Here is a 19743-nt window from a genome sequence, read left to right as displayed (position 1 = left end):
GTCCTCTGGAAGGCAAACTGAAGCCTCGACTTTCCACCTGATCTTCATTTACTAGACAGTGTTTTATGTTAACTCCTGGCTCCTGGGGTGACCATGATCTGGGAGATAGAGACCAGCTGGGATGATTTAGATGAGAACTTACTTTCCTAGCCTTCATTTGGCATGGCCAAGGGTCAGCCTGCATGCACAAAAGGAGCTCAATGTACAGAGCTAAAAATAATAGAATAACTTTGCAGAACATGTTGCCTGCTCCCTACACACAACTCAGCTAACCCCAAGATCCTGGTGTGTCTGGGTAAAAGCTTTCTTTAGCTTTCCCAAGGCTACATTGAAGAAAAAAAAAAAATCCAACTCTACCTGCTTTCTCTCTTTTTGATTCTTATGTTTCCGCATACTTTTGGTTGTATATTTATAATAAAACGTATGTACCTTATTATAGAGGTCCCTTACTAGGACTCTTTGTGTTTTTATTTTATATATAGTTTTCTTGATTTTTTAAAAAAAAATTAAGTAAATCTGTATGCTCATTATAGAAAAATTAGAAAATATATAGATGAGAAAATTTTAAAAAATTGTCCCACCTTTTAAAAAAATTATTTATTTTTAAAATTTCTTTTCAGTGTTCCAGAATTCACTGTTTATGCACCACACCCAGTGCTCCATGCAATATGTGCCCTCCTTAATACCCACCACCAGACTTACCCAACCTCTTACCCCCCTGCCCTCTAAAACCCTCAGTTTGTTTCTCAGAGTCCACAGTCTCTCATGGTTCATCTCCCCGTCCAATTTCCCCCAATTCACTTCTCCTCTCCTTCTCCCCATGTCCTCCGTCTTATTCCTTGTGCTCCAAAAGTAAGTGAAACCATATGATAATTGACTCTCTGCTTGACTTATTTCACTCAGCATAATCTCTTCCAGTCCCATCCATCTGGATACAAAAGTTGGGTATTCGTCCTTTCTGATGGAGGCATAATATTGCATTGTATGTATGGACCGTATCTTTATCCATTCATCTGCTGAAGGGCATCTTGGTTCTTTCCACAGTTTGGCGACTGTGGCCATTGCTGCTATGAACATTGGGGTACAGATGGCCCTTCTGTTCACTATATCTGTATCTTTGGGGTAAATACCCACTAGTGCAATCGCAGGATCATAGGGAAGAGCTCTTTTTAATTTCTAGTTGGTGCAGCCACTTTGGAAAACAGTGTGGAGATTCCTTAAGAAATTAAAAATAGAGCTTCTCTATGTTCCATCTTTATTAACCTATTGATATATATTCTTCCAGATTTTTTTCTCTGTGTGTGTGTTTGTGTCACATTACATACTCTACTGATTTATAGCTAGTTTTTGTCACTTAGTAATAACTTAAGAACATCTTTTCAATATAAATATCTATAGATACACATCATAAATTTTAGATACTGAGTGAACTTCTATCTAAGCAATTGCTGTTGAAGGACATTTAGATTGCTTCAAGACTTTTCCTATTTTGAGCATAATCTCTGTTTGGCCCATTATTATTTTTTTTTTAGGAGAAATTCCTAGAAGTAGTTCTCAGTTTTCTAACTTTTACAGTGTTGAGCCCTCAAAGTTTTTGAAAAAGTACAAAGGCATGAAATGGACAAGGACATTCAAAAAATTATAATTCTGAGAGATGGCTGTAGAGGTTGAAATTTATTTCAACAGTTTAACTGGTATTTTATGGCTTCAAATTTCAATAGGAGTCTGGGCCCTTCTCACTGGGAGTGTGGAGACTCCTATTTTTCTTGTAGTTGGAGAGGGAGGTGGCCATGGGATTCAGAGTCTCTGTTCAGTGAACATGGAGCTTGAGAGTGGAGTGGGCTCCCTTCAACCTGGAGGCTCTGTGTTTGCAGTTTTGCAACTAGGAGATTTGGCTGATACATATCATGATACAGAGGAAAATACTGTCCTGATAATAAGCAATTACAGATTTTACTGGCTTGAGGAACATGGAGAGAAACTTGATTCTGTGTGATTGATCCAAATGGCTTCAAAGGAGGTGGTTAGAGAGTGAATAGAAGTTATATTGTATTTTATCTTATTTAATAAAAATTTTCAATTTGGGACACACTGAAATATGAAATGTTACAACTGCACTCATAGTAATTCCTCCCACTCTGGATTTCTAGTCTGCTTACTTCTCTAATCCTGGCCTGTCAGTTGACTCTCCCAGGTGATCTTAAGCAAACCCTCCTGGACTTGGAGCCTCATTCACTTAGATAAGGCTGTCCCCTCAGACTCGAGCCCTCAGATCAGGTCACCAAGCCCTTAGTACACCTCTGGAACTGTCCTCAGAGGTCATGCTAGCTGCCCGCAGAGGTCATGCTATCACTCTGGTCTCCCTGGAGAAGAAAATTAATTGCTGCCCTGGGGAAATCTTCCTTCCCCAACTCTGTCTTCTGAACCTGGGCCTACCTGCAGGCAGTCTCCTGACAGACCCTGGGCCTTTGTTGTCTATCTCACTTTGGCTTCTCCCTTCTTTCCTTCACAATTTCCTGTTTCCATCCTTAAGCTATTAGACGCCCCTTCTCCACTCATGGTGAGAAGTGGACAGTGTGAGAGTAAGACAGGATGGTGATAGGGAGGAAAAAACCTGCCCAGCTCCAGCTGGCTCAAGTCATAGTGAAATTCTCGGGCATCCATTCATCCATTTTCTTGGTCTGAGCTGGGAGGAGCCCTGGGCAAGGTCTCTGCTGTTAAGGGCATTCTACTACCATCAGTGAATCCAAGACTTCCTTTCACCATTTTGACTACTTGTAGTGAAGACTGAGCTATCACCCTGTAACTTTGCTGTCAAACTCGGGGCTCATAATTGTCCATCTTTACCTATCCTTGGGAATGCAAAACTGCGCTCCCTAATACTGACCATCTTGTATATTTGTGTTTCATATTTCTATTTGTATTTTTGTTCCAGCCAGCCACCTTTGGTTAAAAGGTGCCTGGTTAAATTATCTTGACAAGAGATCGATTGCAAAGAGCCTTATGGAATCTCATGGGAACCTAAAAACAGTACCATAACAGGCTTTTATGGATTCTGGAGTAGGGAGATGGCAGGACATCCAAGGCAGCTTTGAAGATCCCTGGAGAGAAGTTTGTGGGCCTTCCATCCAGGATAATATTGTGGTTGTGGCCACAGCCTTTGGAGTCAGACAGTCTTGGGGTCAAATCTTAGCATTGTTATTTAGTAGGTACATGATTTTGGCTAAATTCATTTCTCTTGGAAGAGCCTCAGATTCTTCAGTATAATAATATAGGAGTAACTTTGAGACTCACTTCAGTAGGATTCTTGTGAGGCTCAACTGAGTTATATGTTATATATGTTATATGTAAATCACTAGTAGGATACCTGACTTTCATATAGTTAGTCTTGAAAAGAGAAGGTTAGCAGTTGGTCTTTATAATTAATATGACTCAATAAACATGTATGTTTCATCTTTACTTCTATTTTGTTCTCTCATAAATTAACCCTGTTTATGACATTAGGGAGATATAATTAAAAACAAAATCTTTTCTCAGCCCAGATATGCTCTCCACAAAGATAGTGGAGAAAGAAAACACTTTTTATTGCATAAACACTAAACCAGAATGTGATACGTATCACAGGCAAACACTAAGAGATTGCAGAAAGAAATCTCACCTCTTTATATAGCCAAGCAGATATAATCTATTACTTATGTGTTTTCAGGTAATCAATAACTAGTCCTCAGTTAAGAGAACTTCACAACACTGTCACACATAGTTCATCTTAAATTAACCCAGTACTTGGGGTGACCATCTTTGTTAGCTAACTAACTTTATCCAGAGGAAGAACAAACTTCTCATATCTTTATGACAAGAGGTAGCCTTGCAACTTGGAGCAGGGCACCCACCCACTAAAATCAGGCTTCTAGCCCCACAGGAACTGGGAAATAGAGAAACTAACTCCCTTGATGTTCACATTTTAAAGGGATGGCTTCCATGTCCTTGAGAGAGACATTCCTAGATCATAAAGTGGAAAAATTTTTTTAAGGTAGGAAAGCAAGTTTATTCAATGAAGTATTTACTGAGCCCTTAATGTGCCAGGCACTACTTTATGTGCTGGGAATACATTCTGTTGATTAAAGACATACGAAAATCCTTGTCTTCATTGTATTTACACTCCAGAGAAAGGATAAGAGATAATAAACATAATAAGTAAATTACGTAGGAAGTTAGAAGATAATAAGCACCATGAAAACATTTGAAAGAATTTACTTACATATTTTTTTCTTTTTAAAAATATTATTTATTTGACAGAGCGAGAGAGAAAGAGAGAGAGCACACAAGCAAGGGGAGCAGCAGGCCGAGGGAGAGGGAGAAGCAGAGAGCCCCTCTCCCCACTGAGAGAGCCTCCCCACACTGAGAAGAGAGCCCAATGAAGGACCCAAACCCAGAACCCTGGGATCATGACCTGACAGAAGGCAGACATTTAACCTACTGAGCCACACAGGCATCCCATCTTTTATTATCAACAGGAAAAATTAAGCATCTTATTTTAAACTTGTGTTTGTTCTTAAAATGACAGAATGACCTCTCTGGTCCCCTCTACACCATGACTTTCCTGATATAACTACGGCACTAACTTGAAAATTCCTGAATGAAAAGAATCCGATTGCTTCTTCCAAGAATTTTTGCTGGTCAATGGCCAACCTCTGCATTGGGTACTCTGAAGCAGGCACTCATCTCTAATTGAATCAGTTATGGCAAGGGCAGGGAAGAATCATATGGAAGGAAAAAATGGCCTTGAAAGTGGCTGTGGCTAGAGCAGCCCTATAAAAGTGGTTGTGAACCCTGCAGTCACTCCCAAATATCTAGTATGCCCTTCCCTTTAGCCTTCCAATGCCTGAGGGAGTGCCTCTTGGTATCTCCAGTGTTTCATAGAGTATGACCTCTGAGTTGGTGCTCAGCAGATATTGTTTGGTTGACAAACATATGAAATACAAAAGCCATCAAAATCAAAAGCTTCTGCACAGCAAAGGAAACAGTCAAGAAAACAAAGAGGCAACCCACAGAATGGGAGAAGATATTTGCAAATGACAGTACAGACAAAAGGTTGATATCCAGGATCTATAAAGAACTCCTCAAACTCAGCACACACAAAACAGATAATCATATCAAAAAATGGGCAGGAGATATGAACAGACACTTCTCCAATGAAGATATACAAATGGCTATCAGACATATGAAAAAATGTTCATCACTAGCAATCAGGGAGATTCAAATTAAAACCACATTGAGGTATCACCTTACACCAGTTAGAATGGCCAAAATTAGCAAGACAGGAAACAACATGTGTTGGAGGGGATGTGGAGAAAGGGGAACCCTTTTACACTTTTGGTGGGAATGCAAGTTGGTGCAGCCTCTTTGGAGAACAGTGTGGAGATTCCTCAAGAAATTAAAAATAGGGGCACCTGGGTGGCTCAGTGGGTTAAGCCGCTGCCTTCGCTCAGGTCTTGATCTCAGGGTCCTGGGATCGAGGCCCGCATCAGGCTCTCTGCTCAGCAGGGAGCCTGCTTCCTCCTCTCTCTCTGCCTGCCTCTCTGCCTGCTTGTGATCTCTCACTGTCAAATAAATAAATAAAATCTTTAAAAAAAAAAAAGAAATTAAAAATAGAACTTCCCTATGACCCTGCAGTTGCACTACTGGGTATTTACCCCAAAGAGACAGATGTAGGGAAAAGAAGGGCCATCTGTACCCCAATGTTTATAGCAGCAATGGCCACAGTCACCAAATTGTGGAAAGAACCAAAATGCCCTTCAACGGATGAATGGATAAGGAAGATGTGGTCCATATACACTATGGAGTATTATGCCTCCATCAGAAAGGATGAATACCCAACTTTTGTAGCAACATGGACAGGACTGGAAGAGATTATGCTGGGTGAAATAAGTCAAGCAGAGAGAGTCAATTATCATATGGTTTCACTTATTTGTGGATCATAACAAATAGCATGGAGGACATGGGAAGTTAGGAGAAGGGAGTTGAGGGAAATTGGAAGGGAAACCATAAGAGACTATGGACTCTGAAAAACAATCTGAGGGGTTTGAAGTGGTGGGGCGTGGGAGGTTGGGGGAACCAGGTGGTGGGGATTATAGAGGGCACGGATTGCATGGAGCACTGGGTGTGGTACAAAAACAATACTGTTATGCTGAAAACAAAACAAAACAAAACAAAACAAAACAAAACAAAACATATGAAATATGTTCTTAGAAATATGTTCTTATGTTCCGTTAGGTATTCTTTCTGTTGAAAGCAGCTCTGGAATATGATTGTTATTTATTAAGTGGGAAATATATACTGTGAATTGCTAAAAATTCAGAAAATGGTGTTATGAAAGGAAAACATTCAAAACAGACAAGTGAACTCAAATGGTTTCTATATAAATGATTATCATATTCTCTTTATAAAAGCAACCTTCAATTATTTTAAAATTTGTTTATTATGTCAGTTGGGAAAAGTGAAAAATACTTTAGTGGCCAAAATAAAGACTTAGAATATGGAGCAACTACATTTTAATGAAATCTCCTTACTTCTGGGAAAACTTGATTGAATCAGTTATCTTAGCTATAGAGATTTTGTTTGATCAGGTACAGAAATAATGCAAATACTTCTTGTAAGAAACAAGGAAAAGGAAAGGTCTTATGACTTTTCTTTGTAGAACACCAACCTGACAGGCTCTCCCGCTCCATCCCACCTTCCAACTAATCTGTCTTCAAAGTTATCCAAAGTAGAAAAGAACATTGTGGAAACTTGCAATGTAGAGATAATAACCGAGGTAGTGAGCTCAGAGCTCTATTCTTGCATGGTTCCAAATAAATTGTTGCCTCTTGAACCAACAACTAATAGGAAATGGTTTAGATCCCAAGGGGTTTGGGTGAGAGGAGGGAGTTGAATAAGGGGCATAAGGAGAAACAAGAAGCACATGTCTGGCCAATGACGGATAGCAACATCATCCTTTGTGTGAAAGAGAAGCACAATAGATACTATTTCTGTGGGGAAACTTGTCATTCTTGAGTTCCAGCTTTCTGGCATCTATATATGCAGTATCCTTCAGTCCATCAGAACTTTAGAAAAAAACGTATATACAACAAAGTAAGACTCTGGTGAAGAACATAAATTATTTTAAGTGAATCGTATCAATGTTGTGATCATGTGAGTTCTGTGGTTATGCCTTTCTACTGGAATGAGGGAGAGACAAATCCCTCATGACAAATCTCTAGAACGTTATGTTGTTATATTTTATCCTATACAGGCTTGTTGAGCAAATGGAAATTTATTCCACGTCTTTGGGTAACAGGGCAGTGGTGGAGCCCAATGTGGCAGTACAGTCTGTAGATTTGTCTTCAGAAAGCACTGGGCATTCCACAAGTGTTCGCTTCTCTGTGAAGAAAGGTGAGTTGTTTGTCTCATGTACTTATCGTAGCAGACAACATTCTGCTATCAACCATGAATAATGCTCTAAAAAAATGTAGACTTTTAAAACTCTACTTTTTTCCTCGGACAGGATCTAGTGATTCTCTCATTCCTGGTTCCACAGTTGTGGAGAGAGATGTGGAAGCCCTTAATCCAAATGGGGAGACTGAACTTCAAATCCTGCTCAATACCTCATCAAGTAGGTCTCAGACTTTGTTACATTAAAAAGTACACTCAAATTGGGGGCACCTGGGTAGCTGAGTCGGTAAGCATCTAACTTCCAGCTCATGTCATGACCTCAGCTGGGATTGAGCTCCCCATGTGCATCTCCTCACTCAGCAGGGAGCCTGCTTCTTCCTCTGCCCCTCCCCCCACTCATGCCCACTGCACGCTCTCTCTCTGAAATAAATAAAATCTTAAAATTATGGTAATCTCAACTCTACTATTCTAGACGATAGGGATGAATTTCTTCTTCTTCCCCCCTCCCCTTCCAAAAACCTTTGGAGCAGAATTGAAATGCTCTGGTCATGGGCACAAGTCTGTTTTCTAAGAAAAATCTAGCTAATACAAGCCAGTTTTACACTTAAAAATACATTTAAAAATTTCAGTCATAAACTTTGCTCATATTTTCTCTTAACATGGCACTTGCAGGCTCAGATTCATCCTGTGGACCTGCCTTGGGATACTTTATATAATTGGCACAGTCATCATCTTGTAGCAACAGATATTATTTATCTCCACTAATATGGTGCTCACTGTGGGCTCCCTGTATCTTTCATATAGCCCTTTAGAAAATTTTGTGTCTAACTTGAAATGTTTGTAATTTTCGAAGTCTAAAATAATGATTATTCTGACAATAATAATAAAGAAAGCAAGTGCACACATTTACTTTTATTCTCTCCCAAATACAAAAAAAATCCAATGTATGGTGCTGGGTGGCCAGTTGGTTAAGCATCCGACTCTTGATTTCAGCTCAGGTCACAATCTCAGTGTTGTGAAATCAAGCCCTGAGTCTGGCTCTGTGCTTAGTAAGGAGTCTGCTTGAGATTCTCTCTCTCCCTTTGCCCCTCCTCCTCTAAAAAGAATAAAACTTAAAAAGCACTCCAATTAGAAAGTGCATATTTTAGAATTCATAATAGCTCTGATAAAGAATAAGGGGTATTATTCATGGATCTGGCATGCTGTGAAATTTTGCTCCCATTTGCTGTGGCTACATGCTTTGTGAAGGTAGAGACCAAATCTAAGTTTTTTTTGTTGTTGTTTTTTGTTTTTTTTTTTTACTATTTCATGCATATAGAAAAGTATAGATGTATGTAGTACCTGTGTACCCACAGGTAGAGCAAGGTAAACAGATGTCAAATTTTGCTGTTTGCTTCAGACCCCTTAAAAAAAAAGAGGATATTACAGGTCCATGTCCTAATTTTTTCTCATCCCTCCCTCCCCGAACTTATATCTTTCTTAAGTTGGTATGTCTCATTTTTATGATTGCCTTTAGACTTTTGCTACATATTTTTATACCCATACATAAAATATTCTATTTTGTGGATTTTAAATATTTACCTAAGTGGTATCATGGTGTATGGAACTTGTTTTTTTTTAAACTACACATCACTTTTGGGAGATTTATTCATACGTTATAAGCTTATTAACTTTTGTCTATCTGATAAACATGTTACAAGTATTGTTTCTTGTTTGTTTGTTACTTTGTCTATCTGATAAATATGTTACAAATATTGTTATATTCCTTTGGCAGCTTGGAAATTCAATGATATGTTAGATTTTTTTCTTCCTTTATTTGTACACCTTTTCATGTATTTATTAGACACTGATTTTCTACTCTGCGACTTGCCTATTTGAACACTATGATCATTTCTTATTGAATTATTTGTCTTTCTTTTATTGGTCATTGGAAGTTCTTGTATTCTGGATACTAATTCTTTATTGGTTATAAAGTTGCAAATATCTCTTTCCTCCAGTCTGTAGCTTTCTTTTGCTTGGCTTTTTATATCTTTTGTCACACCCAAGTTTTAATTTATAGGGCAGTCCACTGTATCAGTATTTTCCTCTATAATTGGTAATTTTTTTAAAAAAAGATTTTATTTATTTATTTGACAGAGAGAGAGAGAGAGAGAGAGAGACCACAAGTAGACAGAGAGTCAGGCAGAGAGAGAGGGGGAAGCAGGCTCCTTGCTGAGCAGAGAACCCGATGTGGGGCTCCATCCCAGTATCCTGAGATCATGACTTGAGTGGAAGGCAGAGGCTTAACCCACTGAGCCACCCAGGTGTCCCTATAATTGGTACTTTATAAGAGAAACCCTTCCCTATGTTTAAGTCACAAGGATAGTCTTCCATATTTTCTTCTGCATGGTTTTAGTGTTTGTGTATGCATTTAGGTCTTCAGTGAACTTAGAGTTGATATGTTTAGTGAAAGATAGGGATCTAACTTCTTATTCCTTATAAGTTATTAATCTTTTCAAATGGGCTAAAACACACTGTTAAGAGATAGAGACTCAGATTAGACTAAAAGGGACTTTAAAAAAATTTATTTATTTGACAGAGAGAGCACAAGCAGGAGAAGTGGGCGAGGGAGAGGCAGGCTCCCCACTGAGCAGGGAGCCTAATGTAGAACTTGATCTCAGGACACTGGTATAATGACCTGAGCCAAAGATAGATGCTTAATCCACAGAGCCATTCAGACACCTCTGCAAGGGACATATTTTATACGATTTTTAGAAACTAAAGCTCCAAATTATCTGTATTTTAATTCTTTTTTCTCCTAGAAAGACATCATTTGACATATATTATCAAAAGTTGTTAGAAATATAGGGGCACACTGACAAACCATTCTTCTAAGTGAAGATTTTAGTGCAACTATCCCAGAAATTAAAGAGCAAGTAGACAAAAAAATTAATGAACTTGACCTTTATATACACTTAAGTATGTGTCTAATTTTGTTTTTAGGCCAAAAAGAGATAATAAAAATTCTTTCACATAGCCATCAGGGCCTTCAAAAATTGACCATTTATTCATTAGTCACTACATGGTCATTTGCTATTGACCATGTACAAAAGCTTATGCATTTTGTAAAATAGAAGTTACATAAGACATAGTTCCTGACCACAATGCAATAAAACTAGAAAGTATCACAAAAGAATACCCCAAGTTTTATCCCAGTTAGAAATTAAGAATAAATATTGTTAGAAAGGAAACTAAAGTGTACATTACAAAGTACTTGGAAATTAATGGCAATGAGATTATCACATATCAAAACCTATGGGATATGGACAAAGAATTCTTCAAATTCTTCCCTATGTTAAAGTCATAATGATAGCCTCCTGTATTTTCTTTTGCATGTTTGTAGTGTTTAAAGTAAATTATTTAAAGTAGATTATTTAAATTATTTAAAAAATATATGTGCTTTAATAAATTTATTACAAAATAAATGAAATTGTTAAGAAATGAACTGAGAAACTAAAGAATAATAAAAATAAAGTGAATGTAAAGAAGCTGGAAAGAAATAATTAATAAATGTGATGGAGAAACTTAATAAAAATAGAAATTAACGAATGCTAGGCTTGATCAACAAAAACCCCCATTATTTCAATGAAAAGACTAATAAAATAGTCAAGATTCTAACAAATTTGATTACAAAAAGGGAAAGAGAGAGTGAAAGAATATAAATCAATGTCAAGGAGACATATCTAGAAATATGAAGATTTAACAAAAATTAAAATGGTAAATAGATTTTTTTCTGATGAATCTTTGTATCTAGATGAAAGTGATTGTTTTTAAATTAATGATCAAAATGTTGTAGGAATGAGGAGAGGGGTAAGAAGGTACTTTCATTTTTTAACCTCTATATTTCTACGGATTTGACCTTTTTTTTCACTTTTTAAAAATATTTATTTTTTTCAGCATAACAGTATTCATTGTTTTTGCACCACACCCAGTGCTCCATGCAATCTGTGCCCTCTCTAATATGCACCACCTGGTTCCCCCAACCTCCCACCCCCCACCCCTTCAAAACCCTCAGATTGTTTTTCAGAGTCCATAGTCTCTCATGGTTCACCTCCCCTCCCAATTTCCCCCAACTCCCTTCTCCTCTCCATCTCCCCTTGTCCTCCATGCTATTTGTTATGATCCACAAATAAGTGAAACCATATGATAATTGACTCTCTCTGCCTGACTTACTTCACTCAGCATAATCTCTTCCAGTCCTGCCCATGTTGCTACAAAAGTTGGGTATTCATCCTTTCTGATAGAGGCATAGTACTCCATAGTGTATATGGACCACATCTTCCTTATCCATTCGTCCGTTGAAGGGCATCTTGGTTCTTTCCACAGTTTGGCGACTGTGGCCATTGCTGCTATAAACATTGGGGTACAGATGGCCCTTCTTTTCACGACATCTGTATCTTTGGGGTAAATACCCAGTAGTGGAATTGCAGGGTCATAGGGAAGCTCTATTTTTAATTTCTTGAGGAATCTCCACACTGTTCTATGGATTTGACTTTTATTTATTTGTTTGTTTATATTTTTTTAAGATTTATTTATTTATTTGAGAGAGAGAACACACACATGTGTGTGTGTATGTGTGCACATGCATGAGCAAAGGAGGGGCAGAGGGACAGGGTGAGAGAGACATTCAAGCAGACTCTCTGCTGAACATGGAGCCTGACATGGGGCTCTGTCTCATGACTCTGAGATCAACCTGAGCTGAAGTCAAGAGTCCAGTACTTAACCAGCTGAGCCACCCAGGACTCAACTTTTACATCAAGCATGTCCTTCTTTTATTTAAAAAACAACATCAAAAAACAAACAAACAAAAAACTCCACCCACAGTAATAATGAAAAGAAGCCTTACTGTAAATTTCAGGCTAACTTTGTCATCTGTTGTCCAGAAGGAATAATTTGGCAAGTCCAATGTGCCATGAGAACGCTTCGTAAACCAATGTCTTTATTTCCAGGTAGAGGCTAGAATGTGGCTGTCTGGGAGGATGGTCGGAATTGTCAAGGCATTGTCTGCCTATCTTTCCACTGTTTCGGTTTTCTTGATATCACTTGTAAACGCAGAGTTTAAAAAATTAATTGAGTTCAAACCTGTAATTGTTACAGTTGCTTTTGTCTTAAATATGGCCAACAGTTAGATAAAGCATTAGGGGCATTCCTTAGGTCCTTCTGTTTGACAACCACCGTGGCTGCCTCCAGGCAAAACCCTCTGCTGTGGCCATGCTTTTCTAGGATCTCTGAGGAACAGCTGAACACTTTTTCCCAGGGTCCTGAAGAAATATGTCACAATAGTCTCCCAGCCTTGGGAAAAATCCATGATCATCATGAAGTAGCAGAGACCAGTGGTTCAGGAGATGATGGAAAGTATCTCCCTTGAAACAGTCCCTGATACGCACTATGTGAACTCCTGGCTCTGTGACTGAATAGACTGGCTTCTGTCCCTTGATATAGGAAACAGGTCTCATAACACTTTCCTAGGCATTGCCAACCCGATATTCACTATTTACTTTTAGCTCTTTCTTGTCTGATGTCTTATCAGTGGGTAGTTGGGTGGTGGTGGTGGGGGGAACCACACAGCCTTGGGCTACCTGGGTGTCATATTCACTGTTTCACTGCATAGAAAGCAAGATGTTCAAAAAACAAGAAAAGAAAAGAAAAGAAAGCAAGATGTTTATTTTATACATGAAATCCTTCTAATACTTCCTTGAGATGAATTAGGCAGAAATTTTTGTAGCTATTTAGAAGGTAAGGAGTCTCAACCTCTGGAAAAAATTAATGTGAGTAGAATGGCCAGGTACAGGTTATACATGTTAATTAAATAAAGATTAGGCTAGCAAACCGTTTTTACTGTACTTTACAGTAAGCAGTCATGCGGTTGAATAATGACATGGGACTTTGTTTTTTGTTGCCCTAGTGTTCATTTGTTTCATTTGTTGATTTTTTTTTTTTTTTTTTTGGTCTCACAGGTAACACAACGGCATGTGGCTTTGTAGTGTATCAAAACAACAAGCTCTTCCAATCAAAAACTTTTAAAACTAAATCAAATTTTAGTCAAAAAATTATCTCAGGCAGGACTAATGAAAATAACAGTCAGGGAGCTTCCGTTGACATTGTCTTTAATCCAAAGGTGAGTTTTTCCACTAACAACAACAACAACAAAATTCAGGCCACTTTTGATTACAAAAGCGGGGTTGGTTGGGCAAAAGAAATCCACAGGAAAACTCTTTATATTTATGTAAATTTTTATTTAAATTCCAGTTAGTTAACAAACAGTGTAATATTTGTTTTAGGCATACAATATATTGATTTAACAGAAAAATTCTTTTAAGAATTCTTTGAAGATATTCATTTAAATATCCATGTTTTTTGGTCAGGCTAGATAAATGCAAAATCAGCTAATTTGAGTTTTACATCCTTCCCTCCCCCCCAATCTCTAATGAAGATGTTGAACTTAGTACCTACCTAATTGATTGCTCATACACTTATTTTATCTTAGATTATCCTATTTTTTTTTACTTGATTCAGCATTTTTAAGAAATCAGTTGCAGTTGTCTTTTCTTTGCAGTATAACCGAAAAGAATTCCAGCTCCATTCCTATGCTTGTGTCTATTGGGATCTTTCAACAAAGGATTGGGACACACGTGGTTGTCACAAAAGTGGGAACGCTGATAACTTCTTGTACTGTCACTGCAACCATACTACTAATTTTGCTGTGTTAATGGTAAGGATGTACACAGTAGTCTCTTTCCAGACACAAATTTCCCTTATACATAATTCTGGCATGTGCTAATTGGAGATGTTTTGGGGGCTTAGTTTGCATAGATATTCAATCTATATTAAATGAATAAGCAGGGAATGGAGGGATAAGACTAAAAAAGGAAGTGCTGGTAACAGCAAGGAAATAGAGCTTCCTGCAGTATGGTTTCAGGGTGGATGAGGTCAGTACCGTGTATTTAACACTGAGAAGGGAGCCCATGTGCAAAGAAGAGCTGATAGACTCCATTCAACTAACTCACATGTTGTGAAGCTTGAAGTTGTTATATCCAGAGGTAAGGTTGTATGGCTGTGTGTTGGGTGCGGGTTCAGTACATACTTAACTATGGATGGGCAGTTGAAACCTGTTACCCAACCTTTTTCCTTTGGAATAATCTAAGTTGCTAAGTTTATGCTAGAAGATAAAAGAGTAATAGCTCTTGAATTCATCCAATTTGTCCCACAGTTCCTTTATGTATTCCTTATATCTTAAATTTTTTAAAATTTGAGTATAGTTGACACACAATGTTACATTAGTTTCAGGTGTACAACATAGTGATTTCACAAGTTTCTACATTAGGCTATGCTCACCACAAGTGTAGCTACCATCTGTCACCATGCAATGCTATTACAGTATCTTTGACTATATTCCTTATGGTGTGCCTTTTATTCCTGTGGCTAATTTATTCCCAGAATCTTGTATTTCCCACTCCCCTTCACACATTCTCTCTGGCAGCCATCAGTTTGTGCTCTGTATTTTCAGATCTGATTATGCTTTTTGTTCATTCATTTTTTTAGTTTTCACATACGAGTCAAATCATATGATTTCTCTTTTTTTCTCAGTCCAACTTATTTCCCTTTGCATATAATCTTCTAGGTTCATCATGTTGTCGCAAATGGCCCAAACTCGTCCTTTTGATGGCTGCATAATATTCCATCATTCATATCTACCACATCTTCCTTAGGTATTCATCTATGAATGTATTCCTTACATCTTTTTTTGGAGGGGGAAGGGCAAAGGGAGAGGGAGAGAGAGGGAATCTTAAGCAGGCTCCATGTCCAGCATGGATCTATGACCCTGATATCATGACCTGAGCCAAAATCAAATAAGCCACCCAGGCGTTCCTCCTTATACCTTTTGACTACAAAGCTACTCTGTACAAATAACTGATAACACTTAGTTCTGGTGTGTAGCTACAAGTGCACCTCTGAAAGTTCTTGGGCCGTCTCTTTGAAGAGAAGGACCTGTTTGTTCTGTTTCCAGAAATCTATTATTCTTCTAAATCCCAAAGTGTTAGTTTTTATACTTGGTGGAATGATTTTATATGCAGTAGAATGGGGAGGGATGTAGTATCTTACACTTATTAATATTGTGAATCTTCCTGAGAAAAGCAAGTATTTTCATTCCCTAGGAGCTGTGAGGTAGCCATCTTTGGGAAGCCAGTTGAGATCAGAACATACTGATACAACATATAATAACAAATTATAGAAACTCATGGGGTTTTTGTTTTATTTTGTTTTGTTTTGTTTTTGAGAGGGGATAGGGCAGGGCAGAGGAAGAGGGAGAGAGACAGAATCTTAAGCAGGAGCAGGCTCCATGCCGAGTGTGGAGCCCAACACAGAGCCTGAACTCACAACACTGAGATCATGATCTGAGCCAAAATCAAATGTTGGATGCTTAACCAACTGAGCCACCAGGTGCCCCAATATAGAACCATGTTTTATAATTTTTTTCCTTCCTTCCTGTCTATCATTTATTTCCTTTACTTACTTTAATGCACTGGATTTAACTTCCAGTACAATTTTTTGTTGTTGTTGTTGTTGTTTCAAGTTTTTGTTTATATTCTAGTTAGTTAACACATAGAATAATATTGGTTTCAGGAGTAGAATTTAATGACTCGTCACTTACATATAATACCCAGTGCTCATCACAAGTGCTGTCCTTAATACCCATCAACCATCTAGCCCATCCTTCACTCCTCCATCAAGCCTCAGTTTGTTCTCTATAGTCAAGAGTCTCTTATGGTTTGCCTCCCTCTCATTTTTTTCCTTCCCCTATTTTCAACTGCTTTGTTTCTCAAATCCACATATGAGTGAAATCCTATGGTATGTCTTTCTCTGACTTATTTAGCTTAGTATAATACACTCTAGCTCTATCCACATTGTTGCATATGGCAAAAATTTATTCTTTTTGATGTCTGAGTAATATTCCATTATGTATATACACCATTTAATTCTTTATCCATTCATCAGTGGATGAACTTTTGGGCTCTTACAATAATTTGGCTATTGTTGATGATGTTGCTATAAACATCAGTGTGTGTGCCCCTTTGAATCACTATATTTGTATCCTCTGGAGTAAATATCTAGTAGTGAAATTGTTGAATGGTAGGGTAGTTGTATTTTTAACTTTTCAAGGAAACTCCATACTGTTTTCCAGAGTGTTTGCACCCAGTTTGCATTCCCACCAGCATTATAAGAGAGTTCTCCTTTCTCCACATCTTTGCCAACAACTCTTATTTCCTGTGTTGTTAATTTTAGCTATTCTGACAAGTGTGAGGTTATACTTTTCTTATTTTAATGATCAAAGCCTTTCTTAATTGATTTTGATCATTTTCTAACATATTACAGAGAGATCTACTTTTTTTTAAAGATTTTATTTCTTTATCTGAGAGGTAGAGAGCAAGCATGAGGAGTAGGCAGGACAGAGGGAGAAACAGACTCCCACTGAATGCAGAGCCCAATATGGGGCTCGATCCCAGGATCCTAGGATCATGACCTGAGCCAAAGGCAGATGCTTCACAGGCTGAACTACCCACGTGCCGCTGGAGTTCTGCTTTCTTAGTAAGAAAATAATAAAGATAAAATTTTAACTTCTTGATATCTTAAAGATCATTAGCATCATTCACTAGCTGTGTAAAGCTTGGGTTGCTATATATATTAAATGATACAGACTACATTGTCATAGTTATTTTTCTTCTTACCTGAGGTCAAACTTTCAGCTGTTTCTTATCATTAATGTCTGAGTCTGCATCAGTGCCTACCACTCACATTTGTAATTAGTTTGGGGTTGCCAAATTTTTTAAAAGGCAGATTAAGATTGTATATAAAGTAGGAGCAGATAGGCTCTAATCAAATAGATGATTTCTAAGGCCTGATGAGCTCTATATATTCTATGATTCTTTGGTATTTACTCAATATAGTGTACACAAGAAGTAATGTGAAATCTTTGTTTTTAAAATGAAATTTATTTTATTTTTGCTTTCTTCCTATAAAAGCAGTACATACTTATTGCATAAGGTATGAAAGTTTATCTATTAAACAGAAATATACTAATATGGAAAAATATTTATAACATCTTTAATTAACATGGAAATTCAAATTAAAATATGTTAACAAACTGCTATATATTTGTACAAGAGACATAGGTAATATTTGTAGATACATTATAAAAAAGATCACCTCTGGGGAAGAGATAGGATTTTAAGAGATAGGGTGGTATGATATGGGGGTAAGAGATAACTATGGGCTTTTTTAAATGCTTCTATATTACTTTCATGTTATATAAATATTACTTTCTAATTTTTTAAATTGTTAAAGACAGGCAAAAAATTATATATACCCTACTCAATGGCCACAATTATTACCTCACCAGATTTCTAAGAGTACATACTCACATGCAGTATACTTATCTATGAATAAATACTTGGCATGGATACATTAGACAAAAATGAGATCTCCTTTTAAAAAAATATTAAAGGATCACATAAACATCTTTCCATGTCTAAAAAATATTTCTGCAACTTTATTTTTAGTGCATTAGCTTACATATGCAGATTTCCTCTTAGATTATAATTACACCTAAAAATAATGTAAGGGATAAATGAAATAACTTCAGTCAACTTTAATCTAATCCAAACAACTTTGATTTTAAACATTGAGGAGAAGTATACATGTTTTCCCTAACTGACAGATAACTGTTCTCAACACTACTTCATATAGACTGCTTAGAGATAAGGGGTTCATTTATTTCCTTTTAAAACTTCTCAAGTTTTATAAAAAGATGTATCTGGCAACTATCTGGTATTTTGACCAATGTAACTTTTTATGATGACTTTCATAGACATTTCAGGAATGGTTATTTATAAATAAAAGTCTTAACTTATTTTCCAGAGTTTCAAAAAGAACTATAAATATCCTGAATCACTAAACATACTATCCAGCGTTGGATGTGCCCTGTCCATTACTGGTCTGGTTCTCACAATTATATTTCAGATTGTCACCAGGTAAGAAAGGCTGCATGCTCTTCTTATGAGAGAAATTGCTATCCTGATATTATTTCCTCTGCACATATTCTCATCAGAATACAGTCTTTTGGAACTACAGGGAAATCAGATTTAGTTCAACAAGCTCCTTTTATAGAAGAGGACACTCAGTTCCGGAGAAGCTAAGAAATACATACAAATAAATATATAATTAGAACTGTGGCAAGTGCCTTGAAGAAAAATTGCACACCATGTAATTATAAGCTTCTCGTGTAAAACTAGTATGGTCCCAAAGCTCATTAATGTTATAATTCCTTTGTGTTGAACAGAACCATATGTACCAATTTGTGTTTGCCAAAGAATAAAACATTGCTAAATAGCAAGTTTTTGAAAATTAAACTAGTTTAAAATATATATTAAGTTTTCAAATAGTGAAACTTTAAAAAAGTCTTTGAATTCCAAAGTTCAAAAAAATCTAATTAAAAAATTACCTATAAACACATATTTCCTTCCTCCTTGACCTCCTCACAAAAGGAGCACTTGTGTTTCTTTTCATTTTATATTTTTAATAATATATAAATATAAGCTTGTTATTTATTAGTTTACTTGTGTCCTATCTGTTCTCCCCCTCACCGTGAAAACTGATGAGGACAGTGACCTTTTCTGATTCTGTTATTGCTGTTGTTGTTTGTTTTGATCACTGTATCCCCAGGACTGAGTACAGTATTTGGCCCATAGTAGAGGGGTATCTGTGGAGTAAGTGGGTCTATTGTGCATTCCTACCTGGTTTTCTTCTTAAACTCAAGATGTATCAAGGTGAACTCATATTTCCTTCAGAATTGTTTCTCCCTACTAAATTCCTTTATAAATGTTTTCTCAGGTGTGTAAATTCAGAGTTTTTTATTTTAAAGGCATTGCTGTTTAAAAATCTTTCCTGAAGTTTTATTTAAAAAATTAAGAACTGGCAGAAAAGTCGAGAGAACACTGAACAATCATATACCCTTCACCTAGATTCATTAAATTATTAATATTTTGCTTTATCTGTCTTTCTACTCTGTCCTGAAATTTTGAAAGTAAGTTTTAGGCATCATGACTGTCATGTCTAAATTCTTCAAGTATTTCCTAAGAACAGGGGTATTATCCTCTATAGTATAATACCATTCCTCACTCAGGAAATTCAGCTCAAGCAATTTACAATTTTTAACACTAATTTAATATTACTGTGTTAATATATATCCCATATTAAAATTTTTCCAGTTGTCCC

General features: G+C 36.9%; 1 protein-coding gene across 1 annotated transcript in view; it reads left to right on the top strand.

Moving 5' to 3' along the window:
- The window catches only part of ADGRG7 (adhesion G protein-coupled receptor G7), a 69584-nt gene that overhangs the window by 26861 nt on the left and 22980 nt on the right, over window positions 1-19743 (top strand). The window contains exons 7-11 of the mRNA XM_032350877.1: window positions 7292-7431; window positions 7544-7651; window positions 13428-13588; window positions 14027-14182; window positions 18388-18500. Coding sequence (XP_032206768.1) covers window positions 7292-7431; window positions 7544-7651; window positions 13428-13588; window positions 14027-14182; window positions 18388-18500 — 678 coding nt within the window. The remainder of the gene's footprint in view (window positions 1-7291; window positions 7432-7543; window positions 7652-13427; window positions 13589-14026; window positions 14183-18387; window positions 18501-19743) is intronic.

The sequence above is a fragment of the Mustela erminea genome, chromosome 1 (assembly GCF_009829155.1).
Source record: "Mustela erminea isolate mMusErm1 chromosome 1, mMusErm1.Pri, whole genome shotgun sequence".
Lineage (NCBI taxonomy): Eukaryota > Metazoa > Chordata > Mammalia > Carnivora > Mustelidae > Mustela > Mustela erminea.
This window is presented reverse-complemented; position numbering and strand designations above follow the sequence as displayed.